Source organism: Chelonia mydas, chromosome 3, assembly GCF_015237465.2.
Source record: "Chelonia mydas isolate rCheMyd1 chromosome 3, rCheMyd1.pri.v2, whole genome shotgun sequence".
In the NCBI taxonomy this organism is placed as follows: Eukaryota; Metazoa; Chordata; order Testudines; family Cheloniidae; genus Chelonia; species Chelonia mydas.
The window spans coordinates 117,645,444-117,661,609 of record NC_057851.1 but is presented as its reverse complement, the minus strand read 5'-3'; the positions used below and the strand labels follow the sequence as shown (position 1 = coordinate 117,661,609).

Here is a 16,166-nt window from a genome sequence, read left to right as displayed (position 1 = left end):
TTAGATGTGGCCCTTTTTAAAATTTCTTTAATTTCTCTTCCAATAAAATAAATTCACAGAACCTAGATATTATGTCACACACACCGAAAGGCTCCGACTCTACCACTGAGAAAACAGCCCTGAAATTTATCTTTAAAACTAAGTGAAAAGCCATTATGGCTGATCAGCTATTTAAAAAGATTTATATAAGTCAGCAATGGTCTGTAAAAGTTACTGTTGAAATGTAACATAAGCATTGCCACCTTAACGCTTACTCCTAAATTTAATGTATTGCAACAGTGTTATCACACAATTTTGTATATTTCCCAGACAGTCCCTGACCCAAAGACATTACAATCCAAATAATTACTCTGTAGGGTTAAGTAGTTACAATGTAGGGCTCTGGGTGGAACTCAAGCAGATCAGAATATTAAAAAGTTAATCAGGAAGCAACTAGAGATTTGGGGAAGAAGTTTGAAAAATATACGAAATCTGGTACTGAATACCATAGCTCCGACCACCTAAGTCATCTACCCAAATATGCCCTACTAGTGGGTGTTCAATAAAAGTTAACAAGCAAGATCACTACCAAAATGAAAGCAATCAGTATTAGAATTAAAAAGCAGGGCCTGATATACAGAATGAGCTATATAAGCCACAAAACTCCTCTGTACATGCCAACTTTTTCTGAAAGGTGAAAAGAAAACATGAAGTTGTAAAGATAAGGCCAAGAAGTGAGTCAGGAAAAGAAATTCTCCTTCATCACATTTTCATCTTTTAAACTGTCTTATGGCAGAAATCCAAGCCATATTTACTTTTGTAATTTTGATTCAGTAAACATTTTTCAACTACCACTTCAAAAGAGAAACAGAAGTAATCCCACAGTTTTTGACAAATATTTCTGACAAATATTCTAAAGAGCACACAAAGTTGACTTCAATTTAAACTGAGGGTTTTTAAAGGAAATATGCCATTATTTCTACAGTAAATGTTTGTGAATGGACTCCTAACAGTCACCTGATGAAACAAATATAAAACAACTTTTACTTAAGTATTATCTCTTTTTGAGATGATAGCATTTATCCAGATGGTGATGACTTGGAAGAGAAGGAATTAAAAATTTCCCCAAATAAATCATTTATATACAAGTTTTCAGAATCTAAGCTTTCATTAAAACTAATCTTCACAGCACAAATGTTATAAAAGTATACTAAAACTAAATAAGTGCTAAGAGTATTAAAGTACCCAAAATTGATCAAGATAATCTATAATTTAAAAATAAAAAATAAAATAAAATAAAATGGGGAAACAGCAAAACTTAATATTCACACACTTAAGCCACAGGCACAAAGTAAACAATCAGGAAAAAATACATTATTTTGGTTCCAATCTTAGATGTTATTTGTAAAAACAATACGTGACAAGTGTTCACGCAGATACAATAATTTACAAAGGAGACACCTGAAGACCATAACTGCATGATGTGAACAAAGGCTCTTCAGTAAAGAAAGTTACATAAAGACCAGAATTTTGCTTAGTAATTTGAGACAATCGTAAAATGCTAATCATCTTCGGGTCCTACTAATGCCTTGTCTATACTGGGCATTTGTCCTGGTTACAGCCCTTGAAGGTCAACCCCCAGTGTGGCTGCACCAGTGCAAATAGGCACAGGTGCTCTAAGCCATGATTTGCACCAATGCAGCTAACCCCTGCTTGATACCAAAGTAAAGTGCACCAGTGCCAGTCATGATTTACAGTGGCTTTCCTTGTCTGCACTAGGGGCTTGTGGTAGTGCAGCTAGGCTAGCAACCTGCCACCAAGGACTGTAAATCCCCAGCACAGGTAAGGCCTTAAGAGACAGATGTGCCAAATAAGTACTTCTGCTGCATGACCCTGATAAAATTTCTGAGTCTAACATTTTCCTCAGAGAGATAAAATACTTTTCTGCAAAATACTGCAGGGGGAAATAGCTATTTTCACTTCTAAATGGGGGCTCAAAGCCAAATAGTTTTCTCTTTAATGGAATCATAGAATCATAGAATCATAGAATATCAGGGTTGGAAGGGACCCCAGAAGGTCATCTAGTCCAACCCCCTGCTCAAAGCAGGACCAAGTCCCAGTTAAATCATCCCAGCCAGGGATTTGTCAAGCCTGACCTTAAAAACCTGTAAGGAAGGAGATTCTACCACCTCCCTAGGTAACGCATTCCAGTGTTTCACCACCCTCTTAGTGAAAAAGTTTTTCCTAATATCCAATCTAAACCTCCCCCATTGCAACTTGAGACCATTACTCCTCGTTCTGTCATCTGCTACCATTGAGAACAGTCTAGAGCCATCCTCTTTGGAACCCCCTTTCAGGTAGTTGAAAGCGGCTATCAAATCCCCCCTCATTCTTCTCTTCTGCAGACTAAACAATCCCAGCTCCCTCAGCCTCTCCTCATAAGTCATGTGCTCTAGACCCCTAATCATTTTTGTTGCCCTTCGCTGGACTCTTTCCAATTTATCCACATCCTTCTTGTAGTGTGGGGCCCAAAACTGGACACAGTACTCCAGATGAGGCCTCACCAGTGTCGAATAGAGGGGAACGATCACGTCCCTCGATCTGCTCGCTATGCCCCTACTTATACATCCCAAAATGCCATTGGCCTTCTTGGCAACAAGGGCACACTGCTGACTCATATCCAGCTTCTCGTCCACTGTCACCCCTAGGTCCTTCTCTGCAGAACTGCTGCCTAGCCATTCGGTCCCTAGTCTGTAGCGGTGCATTGGATTCTTCCATCCTAAGTGCAGGACCCTGCACTTATCCTTATTGAACCTCATCAGATTTCTTTTGGCCCAATCCTCCAATTTGTCTAGGTCCTTCTGTATCCTATCCCTCCCCTCCAGCGTATCTACCACTCCTCCCAGTTTAGTATCATCCACAAATTTGCTGAGAGTGCAATCCACACCATCCTCCAGATCATTTATGAAGATATTGAACAAAACCGGCCCCAGGACCGACCCCTGGGGCACTCCACTTGACACCGGCTGCCAACTAGACATGGAGCCATTGATCACTACCCGTTGAGCCCGACAATCTAGCCAGCTTTCTACCCACCTTATAGTGCATTCATCCAGCCCATACTTCCTTAACTTGCTGACAAGAATGCTGTGGGAGACCGTGTCAAAAGCTTTGCTAAAGTCAAGAAACAATACATCCACTGCTTTCCCTTCATCCACAGAACCAGTAATCTCATCATAAAAGGCGATTAGATTAGTCAGGCATGACCTTCCCTTGGTGAATCCATGCTGACTGTTCCTGATCACTTTCCTCTCCTCTAAGTGCTTCAGGATTGATTCTTTGAGGACCTGCTCCATGATTTTTCCAGGGACTGAGGTGAGGCTGACTGGCCTGTAGTTCCCAGGATCCTCCTTCTTCCCTTTTTTACAGATGGGCACTACATTAGCCTTTTTCCAGTCATCCGGGACTTCCCCCGTTCGCCATGAGTTTTCAAAGATAATGGCCAAGGGCTCTGCAATCACAGCCGCCAATTCCTTCAGCACTCTCGGATGCAATTCGTCCGGCCCCATGGACTTGTGCACGTCCAGCTTTTCTAAATAGTCCCTAACCACCTCTATCTCCACAGAGGGCTGGCCATCTCTTCCCCATTTTGTGATGCCCAGCGCAGCAGTCTGGGAGCTGACCTTGTTAGTGAAAACAGAGGCAAAAAAAGCATTGAGTACATTAGCTTTTTCCACATCCTCTGTCACTAGGTTGCCTCCCTCATTCAGTAAGGGGCCCACACTTTCCTTGGCTTTCTTCTTGTTGCCAACATACCTGAAGAAACCCTTCTTGTTACTCTTGACATCTCTTGCTAGCTGCAGCTCCAGGTGCGATTTGGCCCTCCTGATATCTTTCCTACATGCCCGAGCAATATTTTTATACTCTTCCCTGGTCATATGTCCAACCTTCCACTTCTTGTAAGCTTCTTTTTTATGTTTAAGATCCGCTAGGATTTCACCATTAAGCCAAGCTGGTCGCCTGCCATATTTACTATTCTTTCGACTCATCGGGATGGTTTGTCCCTGAAACCTCAACAGGGATTCCTTGAAATACAGCCAGCTCTCCTGGACTCCCTTCCCCTTCATGTTAGTCCCCCAGGGGATCCTGGCCATCTGTTCCCTGAGGGAGTCAAAGTCTGCTTTCCTGAAGTCCAGGGTCCGTATCCTGCTGCTTACCTTTCTTCCCTGCGTCAGGATCCTGAACTCAACCAACTCATGGTCACTGCCTCCCAGATTCCCATCCACTTTTGCTTCCCCCACTAATTCTACCCGGTTTGTGAGCAGCAGGAACTCCATAGATACAGTACCTAGAAAGAGGGAAGATGTCTCTCACTCACTAACGCCCTTTAATAAAAATAAAAAGCCATCCCAAACAGAGATATGCTGAGGCTACAGTATAGTTCCTTTCTCCAGGATATCTCAAATAGAGTTCTCTAATTGTAGTCAGATCCTTTCCTGTTAAACTCTTCACAGTCCTACTAACTAATCAAAATCATCTTGGGAATAACTACATTTAACTAAAAAATTATCCATGATCTGACTAGCTATATCATTGCACTATTGATACTCTTGACACCTTACCCCAACTTTTCATAACATCCTGGGAAGAAAACCCCAAAGCATACTATTATAACTATTTAGAATGGAAAAATGTATGGCCAGAGAGTGATGAGGCAAAAACGATAAGTGTAAGTGAAGTGTGGCTGAAAGTAAAATCTGATCAACATCAAGAAAACAGAGGGTCAAAAATAGAGAATGAATTAAGGAAAATACAAATAAATTTTCAATACAATATGTCTGTTTTTGTCACAAGCAGAATTCACAACTGTTGCAGACTATTTAAATGATCTACAGAAAAGGACTTTTATTCTGCAAGTGGTACCAGCTAGAAATAAGTACAAATAAATAAATAAATAGAGCTCTTTAACATTTTTGGCAGCCCTTCATGTTCTCACCTCAGAAAAAATAATAATCAGAACTCCCAGTTCTTTGTAACTAGTAAAACTGGAAATAGAAAAATATTAACAATTTTTTTCACCTTAGATTATATTGTTTTCAACTCCAGCTTGAGCTTTGTCACTTTTGTAGCATAATATGTAAAGGGGAGTACGTTTAGAACTATGAGTTTTATTCCTTCACAAAAAGCTCATTTAAATAAAACTGTTACTGTTCAAAGGTAACCTGCAAACAGAAAAAGAAACGGAGCTGTACCTTTTTTGGGGGGTGCAGGGCATTTCTTTGTGACCTATAAAGAAGGCCTGAAACTTTTGGTAGATTTTGGCTGGCTAGTTTGCAAGCTACAAATCCTCCTCCAACAAACTATGAGAGTATCAGCTGGTGAGACACAAATGGATCACCAGCTGGGACTGCAGCAGAAGGAGCAGAGCTGGTAGCTGTGCTCCACTCAGTCCTTCAACTACCACCTCTCCTGCTTCCCTCCATGCCCAGGATGCCAGTTATTGAAGTTGACAGTGCATCAATTGTGCCATTGTGTTGCATCCTTTGGCTAGTAAGTATGGTGAATTTTTCAAGCCCTGATATATTCTAGCCCAAACTTACAAAATTCTACTTGCTCATTCACATGAGCCCACTACTTTTTCTTTTTTGTTAAATGGCATATAGCCAAGATATTAGATTTTTCATCATGACAGCAAGAGTGACCAAGCACGTTTCAGTCTAGATTTGCAAATTGTCATAATGATTTTACAATGCTGCACTAATGTATTCTTGTGCAGAATCAGAAACTATCCTATAACCACACAAAAACTTTTAAAGGATCCATATATCTCTTTAATCGATGTCCCCCACAAAAGACAACCACCATTTACTCTGCCTATATAATTCTATTCTATACACTAAGGGTTTTTATATCACTGCCATCACCATATCTAAGCACCTTCCAGCAGTGCATTAAGCAACATGACTAACATCTCTCATGTGTCTGTTCTCATCTCTTGTGGGGGAGAAGTGCATGCAGTAGTGTGTTTCGTTTTTAATTTTAAAAAACGCTCTACACACGTATGTTGCTATATGTTTATGTTATAGAAAGCAAGGTCAAAGAAATCTGTCTCGCTCTTTGAGTGCAAGGTGGTGAGGTTTGTGATCATGCTTGGTTCCTGAGAGTTCATTCCAGTTTTGGGTTGGGCTCCGAGAAAGCTCTGTCTCCTGCACAGGCAAGATTCTAGTAGAAAGTCCCATTGTGCCAGAGGAATGACTTTACTGATCACAGTCTTCACCCCAGAATTTTAGTCTATCTTTTAGATACCCTAGGCCCAGGCCATTAAGTACTGTACCTTAGGGGGGAAATAAAGGACTGGCACCTTCAACATGATTAAATATTCTATAGAAAGCCAGTGTAGGGCGCAGAAGAGGTGTTCACAGAAGCCAGCATTACTGAGGCGATATCCTGCAGCAGTCTGTATTATTTGGCGTATCCTTAGCACTGAGGGCTTCACGCCTAAGTATACTGCATCGCTGTAGTCCAGTAGAGAGGTGACGAAGGCATGAATAACTGAGGTGAGGTCACAGTTCACTAGGATAGGATGAGTCTCCTAGGTAATGGGAGATGACAGAAGACATTTCTCATGGATAATGGTAAGGGAGAGCTTAGCATCGGTGAGAAACTCAAGAACACTCCTACACTACAGAAAGAATTGACCAATTGCAGGTGTGCACTTCCAACCAAAGGAGACTGCACCAGGACTGTAAACTCCTCAAAATGCTATCCTCTGCCCAATCAGCATAACCTCTGTCTTGGTCAGTTTCAACCAGCTGTCCAGCAATGAGCTGATTTCATCAAAGCACTAGGCCATCCTGGTAGTAGTGGTGTGGTCATATGCCGCAGAAATGCACTTCACCTGCATATTGCCAGCACTGGAATGACCAGTTCAACTAGTGGCTGCATGCAGATGTTCAACAGAACTGGAGACGGAACTGATCCTTGTGAGACTCCACAAGTGAGGGTTCTAGTAGGGAAGGTGTGGTTTCCCATCACTATTTGTTGGGTTCAGAAGGATGAGAATGGATGTCTGCCCCTTATCCCTTGACAGTAGGAGATCATCCATCAGTGCCACTAAAGCAGTTTCAGTTCCATGTTGGCCTGAATCCAGACTGATGCTTATAACCTAGACTCAGCACAATTAGATGAGCTTGAAGTTGGCCTTTGGCTAATGGGAATGGGAAGCTTGACACTGGGCAGTAGCTGGCTATTCTAGATGCATCCAGGGTAGGTTTCTTAATGTGTGGCACCAGTTGTTCATGTCTCTCTTTCAAAAGCCAGGAAAGGCCTGGGTCAAATTCACAGGTCTTGAGTCAAGGCTCCTTTACTGTATCCAGAATTTCTGGCTGAGTGAATGTACTGGACTCTGGGAATGCAAACAGACTACTGGTTGGTGGGAGCAGACAAGGCAGATCAAGGTAGTTTGTGCACATTTGAGGATGCTTCCCAATCTCTTCAGCTAAGTACAATGACCATTCTTTGCAGAGTTTAGTACTCTGTCCTGTACTCTGTGCAAGCTGTAGACATTCAGACACAATGATGCAGTTTACTATCCTGGACAGCTCTTGGGGCAGGATTTGGCAGATTCAATGGAAGCTGAAAGGAAGGTGCTATTGGCCTGTAATACAGCCACAGCATTGACTTGGAAGAATTCATTTGGTTTCATCCTGCCTGTATTAATCTTCATTTTCCACCATTGGTGTTTGAGTTTCCACCTCTTTCTCTTCATCTAGAAAACCAAGGAGATCTGTGTTGATGGTTAAGAAGGGGCCATCTGGGGGCCAAGATGTCAACGGTTGAAATTAGTATACAATGATAATGATTGGCCAGTTCTTCAACTCATCCTGTGGGTGGGGTACTGCTGTCCTTTAGGAGGCTTTGAAATTTGGTATAGTCCATGAGTCTTCATGATTGAATCAGGGTCATGGCTCTTTCTTGTTGCTTGCAAGCTGGAAGAGCTCTGATCACTAACTTAAAAAGGTGATGGTCTGTCCAAGACAGTGTCTGGATCATGATGTCCTTGCTATTGACAACTAGGCCAAAGATCAGGGCCAGGGTGTGACCAGTTATGTGGGATGCACCAGAGCTGACCCATGAAAGTTCTTGGGAGGCAAGTGAGGATATGTGTTTTGGGACTTTTGCATCTGTGGCCTTGTCAACATGCATGTTGAAATCTCCATGGACAATACTACCATCAACAAGGTATCAGTGAGCTCCATTATGAACTCTTTAGCCTGTGACGACCTGTAAATGAGTATAAAATCTGCTAGCATTGACTCTGGTTTCTATTGTCAGATGAGAAATTCAAATGAATGTGTCTTAACTGAGGCACCTCTTTTGGAAATAATAAAAAAAAATGAACACAGTGCCCCAGACCTTCTTGGCCTGTCCAAGTCTGTGATGTACCAAGTATCTTGGAGGGACAAAGGGGGTTAGCAAAGGACTCACATCATCATCTAGCCAGGTCTCTGGGATGCAGGTTATATTGGATGCATCATTGCTGATTAAATTGATTGTTGTTGGTTCGCAGCAAATCTTGCATTGTTCAGCATCAATTTTTATTTCCGTTGATTTCTTCTATCTGCTTCAGGCCCATGCATAGGTAGTTGTCCTCTGCAGTGTATAGATATTAGCTATCCAGAATCTGAATTCTTATGCCTGTTTTGTTTCCTTGGACAATTCCTTTTGATTTGGACTATGATAGGCTAAGGAGTGGATTGTGCCAGGAGATAATTGTTATCAAATGGGTACTCATTTAAGCCAGGACCTTTAAAGTAATTCTTGCAGATTTAGACCTGGTCTACTTGTACTCTACATAATGCCGCATGTAGCTTCACACTGCAGTAAAAGGTAGGCTGCATCCACACTAGTCACTGTGGTGCTACACGCGACAGCAAAAGGCTCCAGCAAGGGGAGGCAATAGGAAAAGGCTCTGGCAGTGGGAAGGGAGTGGGACACTACAGTGCTGTTTTTAGCACTGTAGACATGAGAGAACCTGCTTAAGCTTATAGAGAGCCATGTAGGGTGCATGGTCTAAGGTTCAGGCACCTAGGACACTCTACATGCCTAAGCAGTGCCCCATTGTCTACACTGCTGTTAATACTCATGCTAGCTGGGCATGCAGTGTCCGTACACTATATGCCACCATAAGTGTAGATGTACCTTTAGAGGAAGAATGTAAAAGTTCAACCCAAAGAGCAGAAAAAATAAAATTGACAAAACACGGGTCAGTTTCACAGCTGCTACTAAGAACCCAGTAGGTACAGTAAAACAGACATAGATTAAGTCACTTTCATTTTGTTGTTGCTTGGGAAAGCTACAAGAAACACAGAAGTCAAGCGCTGAAGTAATTCTCCAGAGAAGAGTCCCCACCCCACACCCTTCAAAAAAAGAGACAGCTAGGAAAGGGGTAAAGTAGCAGAAACTGTCTAATTCCCCTGGAACAGTCAGAAGGCTAGGGTAATGGGAGATCCACCTACTCCTGCAAAAGTCAGAAGAATCTACTATCACTATTAAAAAGATACAAAGCTTCTCTCTTCCAGCAGCCAGTAAGAGTGTAAGTAGTGTAAAAGTAGATTCACATTAATCCCTACTAATAAGATTGAAATGTCAGGCCCCAAGTAAGGAGAATGGGCAGCACCCTGGTAAGAATCCCAGTACTGTTGCCTTTCCCAGCAGCTGAAACTGGAGAGAGTCTGGGCTTCTCATCAGGGCATCGCCCTGACACTTCACTGAGCCAGTCACCCATATCTTCCACATTGGCCTCTGGATAAAAGATGCCAGGTAAAGCTTTCAATCCCCATGTAGAGAATATAATACAAATGCTAGTTTTTCTTTATTCTAAACTACATGATGGGTTTCCTCAATCCTTTCCTGAAAAGTATTTTAATTCAGAACTTTTGTACCAAGCCAGGCAAGCAACAAATAATTTTAAAGCAATTAACATGTTTTATGGACAAATGCTGAAAACCTGTTGCTCTGCAGATCTATGTAGCAATGAAAGTGTTTTGTGTGTGTAAAACAAGTTAAGTCACAGAGATGGAGAAAGAAGCTGAGCTAGCTGTATCTTCTAATATCTTTTAGAAGCCAACATATTAAATATTCAAGTAAGAGGGTTTTTAAAAATAAAAATGCACTTTTAAAAAGAAGAAAGTTATGAATTTTTAAAGTTGGTATAAAAATATTTCACAGAATATGTCTGGATGGAACTTTTTTAAATTTTCGGGTTTCAAGGGAACAAAACGGGAAGACTAATTAATATTACTCATTAGGTTAAAAATTACCAGTATACCCCTAATCTTTTCCTTCTATAGTCAGTGGATCTGTTTTTCACAACAGCATGGCTTGCATTCCACAAGGGCCAACATCACCACTTACATAACAATAAAACCAACCCTGACACAGAAAGCACTAATTAACAACCATGAAAACAACTGAAGCAGCCACACTCTGCAAACTAATCCTTGTTGCTATGAATGCCAGACATCTCACCTAGCACTCCATGTGTGTGTGGTTTGGGGGGGGGGGGGACGGGGACGGGAGTGAGGACAGTCGCTCACTGATCCCAGCCTCGAACATGTAAACAAGAGACTATGGTATATAAAAGTGGAGTATTTTTTGTCTCTTTAAATACATGAAAAACAACAGATGAAGCTATTTCAGATTAATTTACCACTTGAAAATATAATCGGGAATAGAAAATTAATTTTATATTCTTTTCACTATCAGTCCTACAAATGTAATTTATCAGCGTGAGAAACATACTGAATTCAATTCATGAAACAACACTGGACTTCCCAAAACACTAGATTCCCCAATAGATTAATCACTCAATTCATCATTGCCCTATGGCCAATAAATTTGGCAGATCAATCGCTGGGAAGTTTCCCAGTCTCCGCATGGTACATAGCTGGCACAACAGCTTCAGATGCCTCATTGGCAGCCCTATTCCTTGCTTCTCCACCCAATCCCAAGTCCTGACACCAGAGCTGTGACAGGAGAAAAAAGGGCTACAGAAACAAAGTGAAAGTTAGGGAATCTTTAAGGCTGTTCTCCCCTTTGCCAAGAATCAAACTGGCATGCAAATCAACAAAGTACATGTGAACTAAGGACACCTTTTCCTCTATCTTGGATTTTGTGCCCGGCAGTTTTTGGACACACCTGGTAATTGGGGCCTAACAGTTTAACACCTGCAGCCAAAGCTTCTAAACTCTCAAAAAGTGCTAAGCAATTGAACACTTTGAACAAGTATTCTCATTCATATAAGTATGCACATCTTTTACCTTTAAAAGTTTAATACAATCATATTTCATTTGTCTTTAAAAAAATAGTCAAACAAGCCACCACATATGAACTCCTGCCCAAACCCCACTAGCAGCATGATTTCACTTGATGCTCTTAAGTGCTCCAGTCTGCCCAGCATTCACTTTTTCTGTTGCTCAAAAACTCTTTATTCTGAGGGGGAGGAGGGGAGGGAGTGGAAGAAGGAGAAGGAAGAAGGGTTGGGAGAAAATATTGTTTTTGGAGAAGGATTCTCAATCAAATATTTTGGAGTATCTTGTAGTAATAACTGATTTTATGTAATTCAAACAAAATGTGACTTTGCACTGTGTGCTTATCTTGATCCAATAAATATATTGCTAAAATTATGCTCTGACAAGCTATGGAATCCTTGATTTATTTCAGTAGTTTGCTAGACCAAGACAATGTTTCAGAAATGACAAAACGGGTCAACTTATATTTTATAAATGCAAGTGTATTGTTTATGCAAAATGCATAGAGCCTCACTTCATTGTTTATTCCAAAAGAGAGTACAGTACAAGCACAACAGTGAAATGTGCCTCAACACAAACCTGAAGGACCGGTAATAACGGTAAGAGAGCATCTTTGTGCTCTTATAACTCGACTGGAAGTTCTCAGTTTGTGTCATACGTCTTCAAGTGGCCTTCAAATATTCTAGCGAAAACCCTACATTTTAAACACAAAATTTGACAATTAAGTGAAGGGAGCACTGATTTAAAATATCTTGTTTTCAAAACCAAAGGCTCCAATCAGATCCATATGCACAGACTCCAGAGTCTGCCCAGAGTCTAACCAACTTCAACAGGGTTCTTCAACTTCAACTTCTGCCCACATAAATCTGATTGTGAGACTGAGGTCTAAATGTACCAGCAATGTTTAAATCCACTGTAATTCTGCTACAAAAACTTTAGTGTACTCTGTTCATTTTTTAAAAAATGAAGCACAAGTTTCCTATAGAACTATGGAAATCATTTTACCCTAAAGGTAAGTCAGTATCTACAGTTCATATGAAGGTGAATTACAGTGGAGAACAGGCAATTTCACTATACAAACTAAGAATACCCAATTGTTTTGAGACTCCTCCTACCCACTCTGAAAAAATTAATTTAAGTATTTAATTTTCATTTGTTGGAAAGAATTGCCACCACACTATCTACACCAGAGGTGGGCAAACTATGGGGAGGGGTGGATCTGGCCCGCGGGACCCTCCTGCCTGGCCCCTGAGCTCCTGGTCTGGGAAGCTAGCCCCCGATCCCTCCCCTACTGTTCCCCCTCCCCTGCAGCCTCAGCTCACTGTGCTGCTGGCGCAATGCTCTGGGTGGCAGGGCTGCGAGCTCTTGCTGGGCAGCGAAGCTGCAGAGCCTGGTGCTCTGGGCAGTGCAACTGTAGCGCCGCCAGCCACCGGTGCTCCAGGCAGTGCAGGAAGGCGGCAGGGGGGGTTGGATAGAGGGCAGCGGAGTTCAGGGTGGTGGTCAAGGGGCGGGGGTGTGGATAGGAGTCAGGGCGGTCAGAGGGCAGGGAACAGGAGGGTTGAATGGGGGCAGGGGTTCCGGGGGGGGGGGGGGGGACAGTCAGGAAGGAGGGGGGGTTGGATGGGGCAGCAGGGGACAGGAGGCAGCCAAGGAGGGGTAGATGGGGCGGGGGTCCTGGGGGGGGCCCATCAGGGGACAGGGACTAGGCGGGGTTGGATGGGGCAGGAGTCCCGGGGGGGCATCTGGGGGGGAGAAGCAGAGGGGGTTGGCTAGGGGGCAGGGGCCAGGCCATGCCTGGCTGTTTGGGGAGGCATAGCCTCCCCTAACCAGCCCTCCATACAATTTCGGAAACCCCATGTGGCCCTCAGGCCAAGAAGTTTGCCCACCCCTGATCTACACCCACATCCAACTCACATAAACTGGATTTTAATAAGCAGGATCCAGCAGAGGTCAGAAGTGGCCCTAAGCAGGAAATGCACGGGCATGCTCTATTTGTGTGGGAAAGTAATCTACTGTACATGAAGACACTAAATTTGACTCTTAGTTTGGAGTCTTGATTATACCAGTTTTGTTTTTAAGTCTTTTTCTGCTTAATCTAAACTGCTACTATTAGAAGACCTCTGAAAAGAAACTGGGAAACTTCTGAATTCATTTGTCCTATTTGCACTTACAGAGCATAATACTCCTGTTAATGTCAATGTAAATTAGTATGAGACAAAATTATTAACATATTAACAATCACAGGCTTTTATGACAACATTTTTAAAAATTATTTTACTTAAAAGATATTAAAGCAAATCCAAACTAGTTGCCATCCAACTTCACAGCCTTAGTCCAAACTATATCTAAAGGTAAATAACCATGTCCCTCTCAACACATTACAGTAATAAAAGAGTCACTAGCAACATCCAAGAAGGATCTCATTAATGTGACTGCACTTAGTTCTTCTTTACAGTGCACCTGCGATGGAGTGTGCCTGACTCTTCCCCTTATGTTACTAATTGTACACACTTGAAGTGTTTTAAAAGAATGTTTCCTGCATGCCTCCTGGTGAGAAGTAATGTATCAACAGGATGTTATTTTAAAGAGAGAAATAATTGCTAGGGAATTAATAACTTGAAGTTATGCAACAGTTCTGCAGCTGGTTGGAATCATTAAAACATTACGTTATTTGCATACTCATCTCTCAGTGGGGCTGAGATGGAGACTTGTAAGAAGCCAGTTTGAGTTCAGCATGTTCAGCAGGCAGAGGCAGCAGTAAGAAGCTTGAGAGTGTAGATAATGTTTTAAAATGTTTTCTTCTATCAGTTATCTATTGCAACATTGCCAAAAGCAATAATTTAAGGAAGAGGTGCTTTCTCTGAGACACTGCTGTTTTCTCTAAGAGCCACAGAGATCTAACTACCTATTTTTATCCAGAACAGCTACAAAATCCCCAAACCTTCTTGCATGCCTATATTTCGGTCGGCACGGATAGGTCACCCTGTGCCTCCTTCACTGAAAAACTATAAGTGATTTGAATGGGTTTTCTTCTCCTTTTTGATCTCAGGGAATGTGCCACCTCCATAAAACATTGCCAGTTTGTAAAGCTTTTCGGGGGGAGATGGGAACGGGGACGCCTGTTTCTTTTGCGAATGCTTCAGAACCCTCATCCTCTCCTGCTGCTCCGGTGCGTGTTGAACGATCACAGATCTACCCACAAAGCGCTGCTTTTCCCCACAGCCGCCGCGAGAGATTTGCTGTCTAACGAGTTTCTCCTCCGGGGCCGTTTGCAGAACGGCTGAAGCAGCCGCAGCTGCGGCTTTTCCACCCAAGGAGGAAAAACCCCCCAGGGCAGCCGCGCGCGAGCTGAGTGCGTGCCGCGGGGGGCTGGGAAGCGCCCAGGCACGGGCGGGGGGAGGCGGGCAGCCCCCAAATCCACGCCCCAGCGATCCGCGGCAAGCGGCTCCCAGCTCCCGCAGGGGAGAGGAGGCTGCCCCGCCTGTGCGGATCACGAAGCCGCCAGCACCAGGGGGCAGTGGGTCGGGGGGCAGGTGGCGCCTGGGCAGGGAGACCCGGTGGCTGCTCCGGTCCCCGCGGAGGGAATCAGGTGCGGCCGGGAACGCTGGCTCACTATGTGGCAACGGGCGGGCCGGGCCCCTGTCTGTGGGTGGCTCGTTATTTGGCAGCGGCGGTCACTGACCTCCCCGGGCGCAGCCCCGGCGGCGGCGGCGGCTCCTCCATGGCGGCGGCAGCAGGGAGCAGCTCGGCGACGTCTCTCATGCATGCACCGAGGTCGGCATGGCAGCAGCGGGCCCCTGTCTGCAGCCCGGCGCGGAGCGGCGTTGGGGGGGGGAATGAGGGGCGGGGAGGTGTCTCTACCCGGCTGCGGGGATCCGGCCGCGAAGAGCCGCCCGCGCGGCCGCCATCTTGCAAACAGTCCCAGGGGGCAGAAGCCGGGAGCAGCGCTACGGCGCGCGCCGAGGGACAAGGGCAACCACAGGCGCTCGCGCCTCCCCGAGCGAGAGAAGCGGGAGGGGGTGGGGCGGTGTTAGAGCTGTCACTAGCCTCTCCCAAAGGGCCGCCTGCATCCCAATAAGGCTGGGGGGACCGAACGGGGGGTGGGGGGAGTTAATATGATGATGTCATTGATAAATACGTTGTTTTAGTGACCCACATTTTCTCCTAATCGCCCTCGCCCCCCCCCGCCCCGGTTCCCGCAAGGGGGATGAGGCGCGCAGGCTGCAGCTTTTGGGGTCAGGAGATGGGGGACACGCTCAGCTCTGCTATGGGCAAAGGACGTTTCTAGCTCTCCCCGTTACAGAGAAAAGCTCGAAACCTCAACCCTGAGGTTGAAAAGCCGGAAGTCAAATAAAACGAACCCACCCTTCATTACTCTGTAAAAATCTCGTGGTTTTTTTTTAAGAATGGGGGCGGGGGGGTCTGACTGATTTTTAATACCTAGGGATGGTGATACTGAATTAATACCAAGGACGTGGTACCAGCATCCTTTCATCTAAGGAAGACAATGGATGCTGGGAACATTAATTAAGCTCTCTCCCCATGCCCTGGGAGGCAGGGATAGGAATCACTCAAGGAGTTGTCCAGGAACAAACACATGAAGTGACCCTGAAAACTGACTATTCTAGTGGCCTTGAATGAGACGGGGAGGCTTGCTTTTTTAAACAGCTTTTGGCTGTCAGAGAAATTTACAGTAGGCTGGCTAGGCACATACGCACCTCAAGGAGCACTTCTCACCAGACTTGGCAGATGTTATCAGCCCCTCCCCACTTCTGTAGAAAACCCTGGTCTGTAGAGTGTCTTCAAATGGATAGGATGGCAGAGGAGAAGGGGGAGGTGCATAGTTTGACAGGGGTGAAGCAATCACCTAATTCT

At 44.1% G+C, this 16,166-nt stretch overlaps 1 protein-coding gene across 9 annotated transcripts in view; it reads right to left on the bottom strand.

The window, feature by feature from the left end:
* MAP3K4 (mitogen-activated protein kinase kinase kinase 4) overlaps positions 1–15,669 on the bottom strand; it is a 148,733-nt gene extending 133,064 nt beyond the window's left edge. For 2 of the 9 annotated variants that reach the window (XM_043544297.1, XM_037895111.2), the window contains exon 1: positions 14,974–15,231. In XM_043544297.1, the coding sequence (XP_043400232.1) occupies positions 14,974–15,053 (80 nt within the window). In that variant the 5' untranslated portion in view covers positions 15,054–15,231. Of the gene's footprint in view, positions 1–11,870; positions 11,986–14,973 lie in introns of those variants that run through there. The other 7 variants (XM_043544298.1, XM_037895109.2, XM_037895107.2 and 4 more) reach the window with 6 other exon arrangements.
* Positions 15,670–16,166: the final 497 nt, after the last annotated feature.